The sequence below is a fragment of the Gavialis gangeticus genome, unplaced genomic scaffold (genome assembly GCF_001723915.1).
Source record: "Gavialis gangeticus isolate Ggan-Ray unplaced genomic scaffold, GavGan_comp1, whole genome shotgun sequence".
NCBI lineage: Eukaryota > Metazoa > Chordata > Crocodylia > Gavialidae > Gavialis > Gavialis gangeticus.
The window spans coordinates 53,383,293-53,398,258 of NW_017729034.1; the positions used below are offsets into that span (position 1 = coordinate 53,383,293).

The 14,966-nt window shown below is 42.2% G+C and overlaps 1 protein-coding gene across 1 annotated transcript in view; it reads left to right on the forward strand.

Annotated features, from left to right (window-relative positions):
• The first annotated feature begins 7,180 nt into the window (after nucleotides 1–7,180).
• Nucleotides 7,181–14,966, forward strand: part of PCNX2 (pecanex homolog 2 (Drosophila)) — a 328,028-nt gene continuing 320,242 nt past the window's right edge. The window contains exons 1-2 of the mRNA XM_019527461.1: nucleotides 7,181–7,366; nucleotides 13,465–13,670. Coding sequence (XP_019383006.1) covers nucleotides 7,214–7,366; nucleotides 13,465–13,670 — 359 coding nt within the window. The 5' untranslated portion in view covers nucleotides 7,181–7,213. The remainder of the gene's footprint in view (nucleotides 7,367–13,464; nucleotides 13,671–14,966) is intronic.

Genomic DNA, 14,966 nt, shown 5'->3' on the forward strand with positions numbered 1-14,966 from the left:
TATGTGTGTATGTGGGGTTTGTGGGGTGGTGGGGGTGGGGGTACTGCAGCTGTGGTGCGGTGGGGGCTCCCCCTTGTGTGTGTGAGGGAGGCGCTGCTGGAATGGGAGGCAGGAGGGGAAGGAAAGGCTGGGGGTGCTGGAGGGGAAAAAAGGGAGGTGGACATGGACACCTGGGTTTCCCTTGAGGAGTAGCTAATGCTGAAGAACCTTACAGAAGCACCATTTGGGAACAGGAGCTCATTAAAATAACTCACAGGGTTATAGGTGCGACCTGGTGGCCAGCCTATGTGGGCTGGATGTAACAGAGAGCATTGCTAGCACTTCCCAACTCCATTAATGTGAGGTTTACAGTTTTACTCAAATCTCTTGAAAATCTTTGAAGCTGCTCCGTAGGGTTCCCACTGAAGAAGCTCAGCAGGACTTTCTCCTGCCTCACCTACATGGAGTATTGCCAAGTGGTTGAGTCCACCCAACCTACTTGTTTAGGAAAGGGGGCTTATTCTGCAAACCTACTGCCCTCCCAGGGAGGAAAGGAGTGGGTGGGTTGCTCGAGGGGATCTTCACAGACAGCTTGACTTCACAGTAACCTTGACTCCTTTGCGTCAGACTGCCCTGTGCGGAGCCTTATGCAGAGAAGGCGCTACCCAGATGTGGACCTTCCTGTTTTGGTGCCCAGTAAGGAAGGGCATATCAGCAGTTTCCAAAGCGGTTCCCAAAGCCATGCAATCTGCATCTGTACAATCTGGTTCAATACAAAGGAGCACTTGAGGTGGGAAGAGGAACAGGTAACAGATGCACTGCCTGTGGGAAGAAACCTGATCAGAAGTTAATGCAGCTGGGGGGTACCTCCCCTGGCTGTGGGAGTTTGGGATTTCCTAGTGTAAGTGCTGGCAGGTGGAGCCTTCTCAGCTTATCCACATCAGTCATCCTTGCCAGGAGTTTGGGAGACCTCCTGGACCTTCTGCCTAGATGGCTGGGATCTCACTGCTTAGATGGAAAGACTATTTCTCTCTTGTCCAACCCACTCTCCCCAAGGGTAATTTAGATCCAAAGTACTAAAGATCCTTAAACAGAATAAAAATTGCAACTATGAATTGTGAGGCTAGAACAACATGCTGTATTATCTAGTATATGCCATCAGCCAAACCTTTTAAAAAGCATAAAGTCCATAATTCATATGCTCCTCTTGTTTTCTGCTGTCTCAAATTATAGTTGTATGGATAAAAAGCCAAAAAAAAGTGTACAGGATATGTTTTAGTGAAGTACTTTTTAAAAGCATACAAATTATCAAGGATCCAGTGTGGTTTTCTTGTGTCTCATCCTCTGTCTTTTAATATAAAGGAAAGCCTCAAAGTCACTTGTGGAGTAATGATAAATATTTCCCTTATCTGCATATTTGCCCAGTATTAGAAAAGCTATAAAATATGTTGTAATATAAGTGTTCAGGCACACAAACAAATGCTGCACTGACCTTTACCTGTTATCTAAAAGAATCCGCAGGAACTGATAAATTGTGGAATGTTTCTCACGTCAAATGAGGTACTGGCTACAGCACGGAGAAAGGTTTTAAATATTACTTAGGTCAGGGTTGTCCAGCTTCCAAATGGCTGGGGACTGAATGCCCCACGGGCTCCACGGGCTCACAGTGCAGTGAAGGGGGTAGAAGGTTTTGTACAGGCATGTGGTGTACCAGCAGGGACTGTACACTCATAGGCCATACCAGGTTGAGCCACCGGCTCCCCTGGACTGCACCATGCACCTGCTCCTCTGTTCCACTGTTGTACCACATGCCCAGTAGGGCTGTGCAAAATGCCATTGTTTCATTTCGACAAAGAGCCCCGCATAGCCCTGGACCCAGCTTGCCCTGCCCTGCCCTGCCCTGGCCTGCCCTGCCCTGCACAGATTTGGGTGCACAGGCCCCCCCACCCATGCCCTCCAGGACGAGCAGTGAGAGCAGCAGCAGGAGCCACCAGATGAGTGGGTGAGCACCAGACCAGCAGCTCCTGGATGAGCGGCATGCAGTGGTAGGAGCCACCATTTCTCCCCATCCCCCCCTGCACTCCCCTTATGAGCCATGATTCCATCCCACACCTGCTCCACCCTGGCTAGGCAGCACTCATCCCAGCCCCAGCCCCACGCCTCTCTCATTGTGGAGGCCTTGATCTAGCCCCCCACCTCCTACCCCTCCCCCCTCCCCTTCCACCACAACAGACTTACCAGCTGCACACAGCTCTCCAAGCTGCCAGGCTGTGCTTCTAGCTACCTACAAGTTACGCTGTGGCTATGCATACACAAGGGCATTTATTGACCAAATTATCGGCCACATCAGGATGATTTCCAATATGATCAATTTTCTTTATATCGGTGTTGATCCGATATCAGACCAATATATCGGTGCACCTCTATTAAATGTACATTTTCCCATGGCACCCTCTAGTGGATTTTTTCTTTAATCAAACAGAACAGACCACTCACAAAGTGAAATTTCCTGCTCTCTGCATTATAGCCTTCTCTAAAATAAAAGCAGTGCCCACATGCTTTATCAGCAATGCCAAATTAACGTTGGAATATAATATTGTATGTCCACATTGCAATCACAGCAAGCATACTTATGGAGATTCCTAACTGACAATTGCAAAACCTCTTCTGGTTATCACTTTATTCCACTATACTAGAACCATTTTCCCAGGATAAATGTCATGGAATATGTCCCCAGAAAAAAATCAGGAAATGCCTAAATTAAAGCTTCCTTTGCAACCACAGTTTGGCCTCTTGTGCATGTGCAGTATGATATAATCTTTATATCAATATCAGTCTTCTTTCCATAGGACCTCTGTCTAATTTAGTTGCTGATCAATAGTTCAGTATTTCTTGTTATTCAGTATATTGTTCCAGGTCTTGTTTAATGCCACTCTGCAACCATGGACTGAATGCATGGTTCTCTTACTGTCATATCTGAGTGTTTTATAAACTTTACTGAATGTATCTTTGCACACCTCTCTAAGTTTACCTAGCATTATTGCCCCCATTTTTCAGCTGTGCAGCTGATTCACAAGTTACATGAAAACCAAAATTATAAAAATATCCATTATCTTTAGGTGCCCTGTTTGAGACAACTAAAACATGATTTTTCAAACCCCTCAGCATTTTTAGAGCAGTTTGCAGGTTCAAAGCACAACTCTCATTGACTTTAGTTACAGTTGTGAATTATCAGCATTCCTACAAATTTGACACCAAATTTCTTTTGTTGGCACCTAGAAAATGAAAAACAAACAATTAATGGCCAACCATGATTTATCTAGTCTCAGATAGCAACTCTGTGGTACAGGCCAAGTTAGAATTCATACTATCCTAGCATTCAGCTTCCATAAACCTTCTACATCTTCCCATTTGCAACAAATGAAGCAAGGGTTCTACAGAAAACAACCATCCTCACTTTATCACTCTGATTCATTCTTTGAACACAGTACATCTTTTGTACCAAATGAGGCAAAAAATCGCCATAGGACAAAAAGGACTTTAATTAAACATAAAAATATAATGCAAAGGCACAAGAGAAGTGTTTGTATGGGAAACTACTTTTAGAACTTCCTAATTCCTGGATGCTTGAATGTGCAACCTTGATGTACTTTTAATCTAATTTATAAATGTAACATCTATTTTTCTTTAGGAAACAAAGCTTAAAAAAGACCCAATTAAATACCATGATGTGGAACCATACTGATCCTCAGCCTGAGTCGTTGGCATAATTCAAACCTTTGTATCTACAGCATTTCAGACAGAAACTCTTTCCCTGCCTTTACCAGTATGAGGAATGCAATCCCAAATTTGAGCTGCACCTACAAAATTTTTAATTCTGGAACTACAAATAGAGTTTATTCTGATAAAGCATAAGAGCAGGTTTTGTTTTAAGGTCAAATGGCAATAGAGCAAATTACCATTTTATATGGTCACCCAGTTCTTTGCCAGTAAGCAGTCCAGGATATCTGAACAATTCTGAGAACATCCAAGTTATTGCATGAGAAGAATGCACACATGGAGAGAGAATGTGATCATTAGATATTTTTATAAACGATTATTTTTGGTGATTGTAGATTTCATGTCCATTACCTCAGCCGGAAGACTTACATCATAACCTTCCTGCAAAGGCCTCTTACATCCTATTTTTCATATTTCTGGCAGATCTGTGGCCAAGCTTGCTGGTTTTGCAAAAATCAAGCATCAGTCAGTGAAAAAGCTTTCCACTGAAAGTGAACAGAGCTGAGAAAGAGACACAGAGAGGAGAGGAAGAAGGTGACTAGGCTAGAGGCTGCACCACCAATCCAGGGGACTCCTTTGGGGTCTTAGAAAAGACCCCAGGGCTAGAGGTAACTGTTTTATAGTTTGTGCACACATTTGATTTATGGTTTATACTGCCTGGGGGCGTGAAATTGCCCCACAGGACACAGTATAAGTCATATATCAAATACAAACACAAATAATAAAACAGTTACCTCCAGCCGTAGGGTCATTTCCCAGACCCCAAAGGGAGCACTGTGGCACAATGTTACCACCTCTACTGGTAGTGCATACTCATTCTGTCATCGTTCTTCCCTAGGAGCCTTTTAACTTCCTCGGGGCCAGCCAATTATCCTCCTCAGCTGGCCCAATGCTCCCATGCAGCCAGCAATTTCTTGCTGCCTGCAGCTGGTCTGCAGTTCCTCAGACACACAACTTGTTACAGTAAGGTCTATAAATCATCCACTGTAAGCAGACTGGACTATAGTAACTGTGCTGGTTATTTAGATACATCCAAGGGGCACAACAGGAAGGTAGTCCTTCTGACAGAGCAAATGGGAAATCATCAAGGAAAGAGCATGTAGAAGAAAAGTGATTCTCTGTTCTTTCATGCCATTCTTGGCTATACGCATCCCTTCCCTGGACAGGCCACTAGAGAAGACTTGAGTCATTGGCAAAGCCAGACTAACCAGTTACAAACTTGCAATATATCCTATATGCATTAGAAGCTTCAAGAAGGCCTCCACTTCCTAATTCTAGACAAAAAAAAAGACAATAATGACACAGCCAGAAACCTTAATTATCAACTCACCCGGTCTGATTTTTCAGTGGGATGTATCAAGTTGACTGTATCTGTCCACTGCCTGACTGGCTGAAAAAGCTGGCAGGGCCCAATATTAGCCTATTTGTAGCAGTAGTCTGAAGACTGTTTAATATTAGCGTAGCTTGATTTGTGTTTTGGTATGTGGTTCTGACTCGTGGTTCTGTTTTTGGTTCTTGTTTATTCATTTGTGACTCTCAGAGTCTATCTCCTATCATTGATCTCCTGACTCTTCCTTCTCTTCCCACACCACCAAAAAAACCCCCAAACCCTAGCAGATGCTTGAAATCCTGTTTTCACCTTTGTTATTTTAAGGGACATCTTTATTTCTTATTTTTCAGTTCTATTTATTCACTTTTTTTGTGGGGAATGCATCTGTGTGGGAAATACATCTTCAAGACTTTCTCAAAAGTAAATGTTAAATTTTTGTTTAAACTAGTTAATAGAGTCTCTAGGGTTAAAGGGTAGCATTGTTTAAGTTGTTATTATGCCTCATATAATAATTACCTCTATGGAGTGGAAATATTCTGCATTATTGTGGGGATAAGGGGAAACAAGAATATGCATAAAAATGTAATAAGAGCAAGATTAATGAAGGTATTATTATTCACCTACAGTACTTGTAAGCTGTACTTCTCTATGATAAATCGGAGGAATTTGCCATCTGTATTGGTACCTCTCAAACCAAAGATCTAAGAATACGAAAACTTTATTGCAAAAACTGAAATTATAACATAAGTCTCCTAACCCCTTGTTAAATGCAAAGCCATCCTTCCTTTACTCAGTTCTTTGCACATAATGTAAGAATGATGTAGCCATGACAGTCCAGGAATGATTCAAGAAGCAAGGATTCCTTAGGGTGATACCTCTTATTGGACCCACTGGGCACATCTACACAAGGCGCTACTGCACAGTGGTTACTGCACATTTATTTAATACTTGTACAAGTACTAAATAAATGCACAGTAACCCGAGTTATTGCCCAGTAGCACCAGTGAATGCCTTTTAAGTGATGGTACTGTATAGTAGTCTAATAGTACTGTGCAATAGCATCTCAGCATGGTTTTTGCCACGTGACGCTACTGTTCAGTAGTACCAGGCTACTGCGCCGCCAGGACCTCATGCAGACCCGCTCACTGTATACCTGGGGTAGAGCTAGACAAATTTTCCAATGCAAGACACTGATGAAGAATATCCTACGTGCGGAACCTTGTCTAACTCTACCCCACCTATACAGTGGGATCAGTAAGAGATATCCCAGCTTTTGAGTGCAAGACATGGATGAAGAGTGCCTTGCATTTGACAGCTGGTCTAACTCTACCCCATCTCAAAGGAGATCACCCTAAGAAATCCTCGCCTCTGGCAGATAACGCAACACATTTTAGATCTTGACTGGAGTTAGGAAACCACAGCAGCAAGCTCTGCACCTTCTTAGCTGCAGAAAAGAGGACCCTACTACTCTTTGCTTCATATTAGTAGCCTTTTAGTTCATTTTTTTCCCTTCTTCCTGCAGAAAACAGAATTTCCTAGTCTCCGCTTCATATTAGTAGCCGTTTAGTTCAACTTTCCCCCTTCTTTCTTACTTGTGAGCTAAGCAGGAACACTGCTGCCTTTGTCCCCCACTCCGTGGATACTTCCCTTCTCCCCCCTCCCCTCCCCTCCTTTTCCTTTCTGAAACTGCGGGGTCACTTTTTCAAATAAAACCCATTAAAAAAAACAGGTCCACTGAACTGGTGTATTCTTCCAATTCACTTAACCTCAGGTGAAGAAATGTGGAAGCTACTTGCTAGGACTTCCCCAGGACTCCCTACATCCCTCCCAAGAGGCCTGATGCCTTTTTGTTATTTTCCCGCACGGGAAGCAGTGCTGTTTGAAAGGCGGAGGCCGCGGGCTGGGGGTGCTGCGGCCCCTCCCGAGCGCCGGGAACCCTTTTTCCCCGGAGCAGGGTCAGGGGGACGGGCCAGCGCCGCGCCGGCAGGGAGCAGGCGCCGGCAGGGCTGGGGGCGGCATCCTCCCGGGCGGCGCGGGGCATGATGGGAGAATCCTTGCAGCATCCCGCCCGCATGGCAGCGCGGGCGCCGGGCGCAGCATCTTTGGAGCCGGGTGAGGGCGGCGATGGTGTCCCAGGCGGTGCAGCTGCTGCGGCAGGGCGTGTGGGCGGCGCTGACCGGCGGCTGGTACCACGACCCGGAGCACAGCACCTTCACCAACAGCTGCCACCTCTATCTGTGGCTCTTCTTGCTGATGCTGCCGCTGGCGCTGCACCTGGTGAGCGGGGCGGAGGGGGGCTCTGCCAGGGCACAGAGGGCAGTGTCTGTATGGGGGTCCTGGACCAGGTCGGGGAATTGGGTCTGCGAGCAGGGGAGAGGGGTGGAAATTAGGGGGAAGGGGAGACGTTCACGTGACCCCCGTTTAATCAGGAGGTTGTTCCCTTCGTGCCTTTAAAAAAAACACAAAACAACAACTTTCCGCCCCACTTCTCTCCCCCTCCTTCCCCTTTGCTGCATTCATGTCTTCCTTGATGGGCAGTCCCTGTTCCTCTGCGGGTGAAACGCTGTCTGTTTTGCTCTTCCTCTTGCTGAAGGGAGTGAGCAGAATGGGTTCACTGCCATGGCCAAAGAGGAATAAATAAAAGGAGTCGGCATTTGCGGCTGTGGTTGAGGCGGTGTCATTTCAAGGCCCATCGTCCCCCTGGCTTTTCTCATCTTCCTGGCAAAACTTTCCTGTTTTATCCTGAAGTACTGGATGGCCTTTTGGTCTAATGATCAAGTTATTCTGCAGGGAGGGACATTAACAGCTTAATTGATACTAGGTAATGCCTGGGGCCAATCTGTTTCACTTTTGTATAGCAACATGGATGCAACATAAACCATGTGTAAACACACAATACAGACAGGAAGCTGCCTAAAAATCCGTTTCAGACTGGCCTATCACTCACTCACACACATTTAAAATTTCCCTGAAGGTTAAGCGCTATTGTAAGGCCCAGAACCACAAATCCTATTGAAGTCACTGTGCTATTCATATAAAGGTGGCAGGGTTGTCTCCTAGAATTAATGTGAATCAACATCTATGTCTGTCTTCAGATTTTCCCTTAAAACACCCTTGTTTTAAGTAAATACTAGTTTGGCCTTCTGAAAAGGATAAATAAGTAAACGGAATACAAAATCCCAAACGTATGAAGATATGATGGATGCTAAATTTCACTGGCCACACCACAAATTACCACATCTCTTCTTAACTCAAATTTGCATTCTGTTGGCTAAACTTGAAAAAAATTAAATGTTTAATCTAGTTTCAGAGGTCTATAACACTAGTATTTAGGACTCAAAAAGTGGGTTTGGAAGAGGGCATTTTGTTAGCTAGTGTGTGAATTTAGTGATTTATTACCCAATATCTAGCTCCTGACTTTACACTATTAGCATTTATTTTGGCATTATGGTCATGGATTCCTTCATTCTACAGCATTTTTTTTAATAAAGAAAATTCCACATTAAACACTGTTCTTCCTTACTGCTATATCTCAGAGCCTATTGGCTTGATTTTTCAGAACCCGCTTTGTGTCCTTCTAAAGTACATTGAAGAAGCATATGATCAGTTCTGGATATCACGCTATATGTCCTATTCATTGGGTTCCCCTGAGCATGCTCATGGACTCTAGTTAAAGTAACAACACACCATGCTTTTTTTGAGTATGTCATGCTAATTTCCAAGGCTGTAAGAGCTTTAGGTTGCTGTTGTAAATGAGCACCCATCAGAGTGTGGGGACATCTACACATTCACTAATGTGCTTTTCCTAATGCACATTAAATTTATTACCTACAGTGTGAGGTACTAAATAAATGCGCGTTAGGCTGCCCTAATGTGCAGTAGCAAAAGCACACACTTTTTGGGACACTTAATGTGCAGTAGCTTATTTTATGAGCATTTATTAGCGTAATTGCATGATTTCTTCCACAACACTTTAATGCACAGTAAAATAGGCTACTGCACATTAAAGCGTAAGTGTAGACACGCACTGTGATCTGCAGTAAACAAACAAAAACAATCTTTTTTTCCCTTTTCCCTAGGTGTACATAGAGAAGCATGTACAGGAAATACAGTTTCCTGGAAGATTTTAGAACTAGTAACTTATGAGAGAGGCAGTGGGAGTTTAAAAGACCATCAAGCCCCAAAACTGAGGGATAAAACAGAGATCAGAAAGTGGGAATTATTTAAGATGAAGGTGAAGAAGATTAAACTTGTGCACAAACTTTCCACTTCCTGAGTTCCTTCTTCATTGCTTCAGCAAGCCTTGCTTTCTGCAGGCTGGCTGATTTTCTGATGAATCATCTTGTCAGATGCAGAGCCTGTGTTTTCAGGCTAACATACCACAATTGGCCTTTTTTATCCTGGATAAGAATATTGCATGTAGTAGGCAGGCTGATTAAGAATAATTGTGTCTTTAAGTCTTTATTTTCTTTTAAGTGCTTTGCTTTTGAAAATGATATCAGAGATAGCCAAATTATTGGAACTTGGAAACTTTAACTTTTTTAAGCAATTTTTTTACTCTGGGAATCTTTTTTATAATTTTTTAATGCCGTATTCAGATTATACACACATGTCTTGCGAGGGTAAAGAAAAAAATGCTTGATTTTTATTTTCCTTTGTTCCAGTTTGTCTTAATCAAAACTTTTGAAATCATAACATCTGTTTGGATGTTGATGAAAGGGCAGATTTTGACCAAAAATCAGAATTTTTCTGACAAGTTTTAGATGAGGCATATAAAAACTAAAACAAAAACAGCATGGGGAAGCTTGTGCTATGTAGGCTGAATCAGTGGTACAGACTAAACATTTTTGTCTCTAGCACTTTTTGCCATTAATGGTTTTGTTATCAAAAAATACCCACACCTGTGGTTCTCTTTCTTCACCAGGTTCGTAATTGTCTGTTTCTAATCTTTATGATAAATTAAAAATGTGCTTTGAATAAATATTCGGGACATAATTGAAATTATCATCAGAACTCCAAAACTGTTATATGCCCTGCAACTTGTTTTATTGCACTGGTCTGAAAAGAGATTAGGTGAATTAATTAAAAGAACTAATTTATAATCTATATCCTGATCCAATCTACTTTTCTGTCTGAGAGAATACTGTTGCTTCTTTTACAAAGCCATTTGGCCAAATTGCTTCCCCCCAAGTAATCCTGTTGAAAACAAGAGATGAATTCATGTCCGCTTGTGACGTAGTTTATTTCACAAGTTACAAGACAATGCATGCCCAGATTTTGTTGAGTCACTATTTGTGGTTTTAGTGACTGTTTTTTGTGCCTCATTTTAGACAGAAGGATTCCCTGAATTTACTGATTGAAAAACTCACTACTTCTTTTGCTTTACGTACACAAATTACATTATGATGTGATAAATCTAGATGTGGCATTTGAGTTTATTCTTACTCAAGCGGTTTTATTTTCCATGTGTTTTCCCAGGTGATTAAATTGGATTGTCAAGTGATCATCACTCAGGATATATAAACTTCAAAATCAAATGTTTATCTTCGCAGTATTTCTAGCTCTCTTTTTTATTGCCAGTTAATTGCATGTAGGTATATTTGCAGTTTAGTTGTTTTTATCCGGTAACACATCAATATATAAACCAGCTTTAATTCTTCTTTCTAATTTTCAAGCTGTGATGTTTTCTTACAAGGTGAAATATCTTTCTAGTAAGAAATACCTCTCTAATATCAATAGAAACCATACTACAATAGAAGCCTGAAGGACAGTGACAGTTAGCATTTTGAGTATTTAGTGATGCCTGGAAGCACTGTAAAAGTGTAGAGATGCAATATAAGATCACTACTTTCTATTAACATATTAATCTGTTTGGCTAGTCAGAAGACCACAACTGAAGGGGTACACAAGGTTTATGCATGTTTGCTTCTGCAAAATCATTGATGCACTGTACTTGGATATTGTAAGGTGTTCTCTAACAGCCACTTGTCACCTGGGAGTACCTAGCAGGTGCCTGTAGGGAATCCCTACATTGTGATATAGAGTGGTTTCTTTCAAACACATTCCTAGAGACTATTTAGCACTTAACATTGTGAAGAAAACCTTGTAATATTAAAATACATCTTTTGAACATTTATGTTTAATCATAAAATAAACTGTAACTACCATTGATGACCAATTGTTTTCCTTTGTCTATTCTACAAGCTGATATCGGCCTTGGTGGGAGAGTTGGGGGCAGGGAAGGCTCCAGCCCAATAAAGTACATAAGTGCATGCTTAACTTTCGTAATGTGAGTCATCCTTTCAGCTTCAGTGGAACTCCTTGCATGTTTGAAGTCAGCTGTGTACTTGAGTACTTTTAATTAGTACTTCTGGAAGTTGAGATGCAATGTACCTATATTCAGGTAACAAACCCATTACTGTAAATACGTAAACTGTCCACTCCTCCGTAATACTTTTTATTAATGAATCATAAAAAATGGGACAAAATTTTTCTTTCCCATGAAAATCTTGCATGTATACTTACAGCTGCACTCACCTGATTTTGGATAAGGAATAATAATTCCTACTTTCATAGAAGCAACAAAGAAGTGGAAGTGATCAAATATATTAAACTTCAAGATCAAGATAAACATAGTGGTTTGTGGTTTGTTTAGATCTGAACAAAAAATGAAAATAAATATATTCTAATTTATGCACTTATGCCTATACCTACAGACATATTGCTAGCTACACCTGTCCTTTAGAAATGCCTAAATTCCCTGCTTGAAATGCACCATGAAGTAAAGCAAGACTTCTCCTGAAATCTGTTTTGCATGCAAGTGACCCTTGAGTGGTGACCATCAAAATACAACATTTAAGGAACAGTCCAAAGCCCATTACGGTTAGAATCTGTCCATTGCGTTCACTATGCTTTTATCAGACCTTTCTGTAGTAGAGCCTCTCTCTAAATTGTGCAGTGGCACAGTAAAGTTTATCTGAAAAATGCCTGATTGCAGATTTTAAACCTTTTAGGCAAATGTGACTAAATAGAGAAAAAAACTCAGTTAATATAATAATCAAGGCTTTGATCCTTCAAAGAGAACTGGAGGGATCTATCTGCCCACTTCTCTTTGTACAAGACATGGCCTTAATCAGTAAAATGTTGCATGTCTCTGGTTTCTATCATTTGAAAGGACTTTCTAAGGAGAGCTGAATTCCTGCTAACTCATTTTAATTATTAGGAGAGCTGTTGCTGGTCATTAACATTTGCAAGTTAGTATTTAAGCAAAGCTTTAAAAAAACAAAGAGAAAAACAAAGCTACTTCACAAAATGGACATTGTCCCTTTCTCTTTTACAAGTTCAGATTATTTATTTAATACTCCATTGTACACCAGTAAAGATACTTGTGCAAAACCAGCAGTCTTAGTGATGGAAGATCAAGCTTAAATGTTTTTTTCTGTTAAATTCTTGCTATTAATTGGGATGAGACTGACAGTAGTTTCTTATTAGTTTTTTTATAGATTAAAAATGTTCTCCTGATTCTATGTCTCTGTGTTCCTAAACAAACACACAGTGGGCGCATCTACACAGGGCCTTTACAGTTTATTAATTAGCTGTGTAGTAAAATATTACTGTTTACATGTGCACCAGTACTAGGGTACAGTAAATGAATTAACTCTGCCATAGGAGGATAGTACTGTCCTACGTTTGTGTAATTATGTGTGCTGAAATACATGTGTAGATGGTGACAGGCTGGCTGCGGCACAAGGCTGCTAAAGTGCAAGGGCTGCCTGCCACTTTGTTCTGCACTGTAACACCCTTATGCCCGAGCCAGCCCCTCTGCCACCCAATGCTCCCACCTGGAGCCCAGAGCTGACCCCCTGGATGCCCTGCCAGCCGGGCTGCTCTGCCCCAGCTCAAACTGCTGTGGTCCTGGGCACATGTACAGATGCTGTGCCTGGGAGCAGCTGACTCCAGCCCAAACTGTGCTGGGGTTTACTACATCGTTTTAATGGCATGTGTAGATGCACCTACTATATGCACTTCTTGCACCTATTGCCAGCCCATGGTTGGAGGGGAAGATGTTTTAAGAGGTCTCAAAATAATTATTGTAATAATTTTTTATTGATTTTTGATCAAGTAACTTTCATAGTCGATCAAAAGTACATCTGATATCCAAGTTTGAAATCTAAATACTCCATAAAGCTTCAATTGAGATGAAGTATGGCTGCATTTCTTGTTTTTTATTTCAAGTGATGGGAAAATCTTACAGTGTTAATTGTTTCAGGCAATAAGAAATTAAGGGTAACCCCCCCCCAACACTGTGAGTAAGTAATAGTATCTTCTTGTGATAAGTTAGTATCATTAACTCTCTCTCTCATTTCTTTCCTTAGGCTTTCCCACCAAATGCAGTAACAGTTTTTATATACTGCAGTTCTGTGACTGTGTTCTTCACGATAATAAAGGTGATCAGTTATCGTCTGCATGTGATGTTTGATAAAGGAGAAGTAATTCAACAAAGGATCTCAAGAAAGAATGGAAGACAAAGTAAAGATAAAGAGGCCACAACAGAAAATGTAGGTCAGCACTCTACTCTTCGGTAAGTTTTTTTATTATGCAGAACTGTTTTATAACAATGACAAGCCCATGTCCCAGCCCTGCATAGCAGACTTTTGTTGTCTTTTATAGCAATTTTAAGTTGTGCAAGCAAGGACCTAATAAGTCCTCTCAAAGGACTGGCAACTCATGTAAGTGGATCCAGCTTCTCTGATGGGACAGGTATGTTACAACTGTAACTGAGGAGGGTGGGGCAGCACCTAAGATTAATAAAGGGTGTAAGAAGAAGTAGGAATAGAGAGCTGATTGGGATCTGATAAGGAAACCCTGGGGAGAGGTAAACTAGTTCCTTGAAAAGACTGAAGCAGGAGTGAGAAGCAAAGCAGTTTGCATGTGTAGCTTTCTGAGTTGAGGGTGGAGAAAGCTAAAGCAGAAGGGGAAGAGCTGATAGGTTTATCTGTGACTGAGTTGTTTTGTGGGGCTGGGGAAGGCAAATAGCAAGAAAGTCTTGCTTGATGGATTTTCTAGCATGGAGTCAGAGAAGTGAGAGCTGGGGAATCAGTGGAGAGATTTCACCTGCTGACTTCTGCAACCCAGAACCAAAAGGGGTTGAACTCAAACAAGAATATCAGAGGCTTGCCTTTTGCCATGTGAGTCAGAGAATAATTAGTAGTGTCTCCTCTCTCTGAAGAAGAATTTTCAAAGAAGTAAAACCAGGAAACTGTGTTGGACAGGGTTCTCACAGGGAGGGAACTGAGGAACTTGTTGAGTAATAGCAGATGAGGTTAGGTTTGGGGTCTCTGTTTCCTATGTACTTGTGTAAGTTTTCTTATGTGCTTGTTTTAAGATTCACTGGGCACATCAGACAAGCACGCAAGTGCCTCTTGTAGCATCTCAAAGCCCTTTGAGACTCTACAAGAAGCATGTGCAGGAACAAAGTTTCCCTGAGCTGCAAATTTGTAGTGCAGGGGCAAAATTAGGCCCCTGGTATCCAGGGGCCAAAAAATACCTGGGGCAAAAAAAGCGGGGCAGGGCATGGTCCAGGACTATGACCTGAGGCAACCAGAGGCTCGGGTCTTCCACAGAGATGCTCTGGTATCCTGCCACAGCATATCTGTGGCTGGCTCTCGCTTTGGTGCCAGCCACAGGGAGCTGGACCTGGGTTCCATTCTGGTAAGTAGGGAGGGCAGGATTGGAGGATGGGGGGGTACCCCTGCCTGGCTCCATCCCCTGCCCGCTCCCCAAGCCCCCTGGATTACTGCCCTGCCCAGTCCCATCCCCTGCCTACTCCCCCAGTCCCCCCGATTGCTGCCCCACCCACCCCAGTATCCCTGCACTT